The sequence below is a fragment of the Raphanus sativus genome, chromosome 6, assembly GCF_000801105.2.
Source record: "Raphanus sativus cultivar WK10039 chromosome 6, ASM80110v3, whole genome shotgun sequence".
NCBI lineage: Eukaryota > Viridiplantae > Streptophyta > Magnoliopsida > Brassicales > Brassicaceae > Raphanus > Raphanus sativus.
The window spans coordinates 12,650,876-12,655,445 of record NC_079516.1 but is presented as its reverse complement, the minus strand read 5'-3'; the positions used below and the strand labels follow the sequence as shown (position 1 = coordinate 12,655,445).

Sequence of the window (4,570 nt, the reverse complement as noted above, 5' to 3'; positions counted from 1 at the left end):
TCTATTACTTTCCCTTTCTTTATACGCCCGATGATATGGTCGGCGGCTGCTTCCAATAATTTCCTTTTTTTAATAATACTGATTTATTAATTTATGACCGTTAGATTCAAATCAGTTAATCCAGGACGGTTTGTAACCGTTGGATTCGATGCCTCCAATAATTTCCTTTTTCTTAATTTATGAGTTGTGTGCGAGTGGTATAAGTATTCATTTATGACCGTTAGATCGCTTTAGTTAGTCTAGGCCGGTGTAGAACCGTTGGATTTTTATAGGTGTACACGCTAACTACGCTTTTATTGGTTTGACGGGTGTAGATGCACTCACGTTTGATCGAACGGTCTGTATTTACTTTAAATCATATTTAACGAAAATACAAACCGCTCACTGTACTTGCTTGACTGGTGTAACCGCAGCGGTTGCGGTTGCGGTTGCAGGAGTTTGCGGGTGCGGGTGGTTGCGGTTTTAAGCGTTTTTTAGAGATTTGTACGACTGGTATAACTGTTAGAAATTGTTGCGTTTGCGGGACTTTTATGACTGGTAAACTACAAAACGCAACATCTGTTAAATAATAATTTAACAATATTTACATTTTATGTAATTATAAAATATTAAAAATCATAATAATATGATAAATATAAAAATTTATATTTATAAAACTATATTATTCAATTTTAAAATTTATAGAAAATATTTTAGTTTTGAATTTTATAATATAAATTGAAATATAATATAAATACATTTTACAATTTCTATTATTTCAATTGAAAAATTTTATTGGATATTTTTAGTATTATTTTTATTTATTCTGTTTTTAAAGAAAAAAAATTTACCCTTCCGCAACCGCCCGCAACCGCAAACGCTAGCTGGAACCAGCTTTTGATTTTAAGAGGTTCGGAGCGGTTTGAAGCGATTTGTAGCGTTTTCTGTGATTGTTTCGAAACGCCAACAACCGTTATAAACCGCAAAAGCTGCGTTTGCGGGTGGTAGCGGGAAAACCAGTCGGCATCTTATTCAACCAGACCAATAAAACGCAAGAAATTACAGATTTGCACGGAATGAAATTGAAGCGGTAAAAGAGAACGATGGATAATTTAAACAAGTAAACCGAGTCCATATTCACTGAGAACCGATAGAATCATAATTAAGCCGGCCGGTTATCTCAAAGCTTAGAGGCGTTGCCACTCACGGCGATTTTGGTTAGCTCCCGACGCAGAATCTTGCCAGCAGGGTTTTTGGGGATCGCGTTTGTGAAAGCAACTCTTCTTACTTTCTTATACGGAGCAACCTACACAGACACAAGTACCATAAGCAAAAACATAACATAAAATCTTAAGACCAAACTAAATTGTTATGTCTTCACCAAGAACAGAATTAAAACGACGTTACTTGTTTAGCTACAAAGTCAATGACTTGTGCTTCGTTGAGATTGCTTCCTGGTTTTCTCACTATGAAAGCCATTGGAATCTCTCCTGCATCCTCGTCCGGAAACCTTGAGAATTAAATCCGTGTCCGTGTCAGAAACACACAAGTTACATAAACTGTGAGTGTGTGTGTGTACATAGTTTTGGTTCTTATATACTCACGGAACAACTGCAGCATCAACCACGTCCGGATTCGAATGAAGAATCTGCTCCAGTTCTACCGGTGGGACCTATAATGATATGCTTATTGATTAGTATAAAAACTCCAAAGAGCTGATCATATTCTTCTTCTTGAGACATTTCACTAATATATAATTTACCTGATAAGCTTTGTATTTGATAAGTTCTTTTAGCCTATCAACAATATATAAAAACCCTTCAGAATCAATGTAACAAAGATCACCAGTCTTTAACCACCCTTCTTGATCTAATGTTTCAGCAGTTGCTTTCTCATTCTCCACATAACCTAATCAGTAAAATAAACTCAGCACACACCCAGAGAATGTGAAAGCTCTAAACTATTCAATCACATACCTTTCATGATGATTGGTCCTCGTAGCCAAAGCTCACCGTTCTTCCCCGGTGGTAAAGCTTCTCCGGTGGATGGATCAACGATTTTCGCCTCTATATTCTCAGAGATACGACCAACTGACCCGTATCTTACCGTCTCTTCCGGTCCAAACGTAGCCGCAGCTGGCCCAGTACTCTCTGTCAAGCCATAGCCCTGTCAAAACATTGATTTATAAATTAGATTCCAAGAATCAAAATTTTGAGACTATAAACCTCTTTTAAGATTTTATTTTATAAAAAAAATTGTTTCATAATTTAGGAGCTTATTCTTATGTAAAAAACTTTTTAAAATATTGGGATTAAAGCTAATGTTTTATTGAGCTGTGTCGTCCGGATCCGAACCAGCAGATCCTATCCGAACCTGCAAGAATCTTATAATGCCAAGTCAAAACTACTCTTTTATCACCTGAACAATATCAACGCCCGGGAACTTCCGCTTAAACCTCTCAGCAATATCTTTCCCAAGCGGAGCACCGCCGCAACCTAATGACCGCAACGAACCGAGATCATACTTCTTCGTAAGCTCCGACTTCACCAACGCCACGATCAAAGGCGGAGACACAGGCATACCAGTGACCTTATACTTCTCCACAGCCTTCATCATCGCCTCGAGCTCAAACCTCCCAAGAAGCACGAGCTTCTCTCCAAGCGAGATGGCTCTGATCATCATCGCGAAGCCGAACACGTGGAATAACGGCAGAGAGAAGAGTCCAACGCGGTCGTAGTCAACGGGATCGTTGATTGTTCGTTGGTGAGAAACAGCCGTTGACGCGATTATGTTGCGGTGTGTGAGGAGAACGCCTTTGACTCTGCCCGTGGTCCCGGACGAGAAGAGAATCGCTGCAGTGTCGGTTTGGTTTACTCGAACCGGAATTAGAGAATCCTCCGGTTTTGTTAACCAAGAGAGAAACTCGGGAGAGTCCATTATAACGACTCCGAGAGGGAAAGAAGATGAACGGAGCTTGTTAACGGTCTGTGACGTGGCGAATGCGATCACCGGTCTGCTGACTTCGACTTGGTGACTCACCTCCAGCTCAGATCCGATCGGATTCGCCGGAGACACCACAACTCCGATCGACATCAGAGCCAAGTAAAGCACCGGCACATGCAACGACGCCGGGGAGAGGACGAACGCGACGTCTCCGGAGGTGAACCGCTTTTGTAAAGACGCGGCGAGGGAGCGAACCCCACGGAGAAGCTCTCCGTAAGTGAGGCTATCGCCGGAGCTCGCGTCGACGAGGTAAGTAGCGGATTCGACGTCTTTTCCGGCGGTGGCCGGCGGCGAGGAGTTGCGGAGGAGAGAGAGGACGTATTCGGAGGTTGAGAGAGGTTGGTCGATGGGAGGTAAGGAGAGAGGGGAGCGAAGGCTGTGGTAGATTCCTGTCCGTTGATCGTAGCCGGAGCGATGGTCAATCGTACGGCTGTCGTTGTTCTTCGTCGTCTCCATTGTTTGGCGGCGGTTAGAGAATGGATGGATGGATGGTCTTTTTTGTTTGGCGGATAGTGTTTGACAGAAGCGATGTTTTTCAATTATTATGATCACGCCGATTAATTAAATTAATATATTACATGGTAACGTTTTAAACCAATCGAAGTTTTTTAAGTTGTGTTTTTGTTATTTTTTCTAGAAAAAGACAAAGAAACGTACAACAATCTTTATGTCGTGAAAATGAGTTTACACGTCTCTTTCTGACGAACCATTGGTTATAACTTATAAATGAGCAATATCATTTTACACATTACTACCTAGTAAAAAATAAATAAAACAAAAGATTTTAGAATTTTAAATAGAATAACAATAATTTATTTTTAAAAATTAAGTGAAATAACGATTTTAAGTTAGTTGTATTTTCTGTTTGTCTAAAAAAAAAACTTAAAAGAAACAAAACAATCTTTATGCCATGAAACTAGGTTACACGTGTATCTTCACCATTGGCTATAGACGAACAATATCATCTTTGACATGACTACTAGTCTAGTCTACTAACTAACTCTCTTATTACAAACGGTAACAATTGAATGTTCACTTACAGTACACGTGGCATACAACGTCTGGATGCAACTGGACATGTCCTAGTAGGTGTTGCCTTCAGGAGCAAGGAACCTGAGCTACGAGAACCCTTTAAGTCCTGAGTTTTGTTTCGGATATTTGCCTTGAGGAGCTACGAACCTGAGCTAGAAGAAACCTATAGACATGTGTTTCCCATGATGGCACATACACTCCGGTACGGGATAAGCCACCACGTCACGATCTCTCCGCTTTCTCTGTGACTCGAGATGGCCGTGAGACTAACCATGAAGCTTCCCAGTCAGACGACTAAGCTACATAGGCTCTGTTTCCCTGAAAGATACTCATTCAACAGCATAAGAGAACATTCAAAATCAAGAACCAGGGAAAACATAAAACTGATCTAAACAAGTAAACAACAGAGAATCACATGTTTAAGGAACTTAGTTAGCACGGATCTAAAACGGAGAAAAGTCTCACGGAATCTGATTCTCAATTGTCAGTCTAGACATAAGATGCGTCGACGGTAGAGAAGAAACAATACGCACGTCTGATCTCAGCGACTCAGCGT

General features: G+C 40.7%; 1 protein-coding gene across 1 annotated transcript; it reads right to left on the bottom strand.

The window, feature by feature from the left end:
• Positions 1-984: 984 nt before the first annotated feature.
• LOC130496933 (4-coumarate--CoA ligase-like 9) lies at positions 985-3,558 on the bottom strand. Its single transcript, XM_056989650.1, has 6 exons — positions 2,398-3,558; positions 1,956-2,145; positions 1,742-1,887; positions 1,584-1,651; positions 1,387-1,489; positions 985-1,285 (listed from the first exon to the last, which is right to left on the bottom strand). Exons 1-6 carry the CDS (start codon positions 3,436-3,438, stop codon positions 1,160-1,162), a joined length of 1,674 nt encoding a protein of 557 aa, XP_056845630.1. The 5' UTR covers positions 3,439-3,558; the 3' UTR covers positions 985-1,159.
• Positions 3,559-4,570: the final 1,012 nt, after the last annotated feature.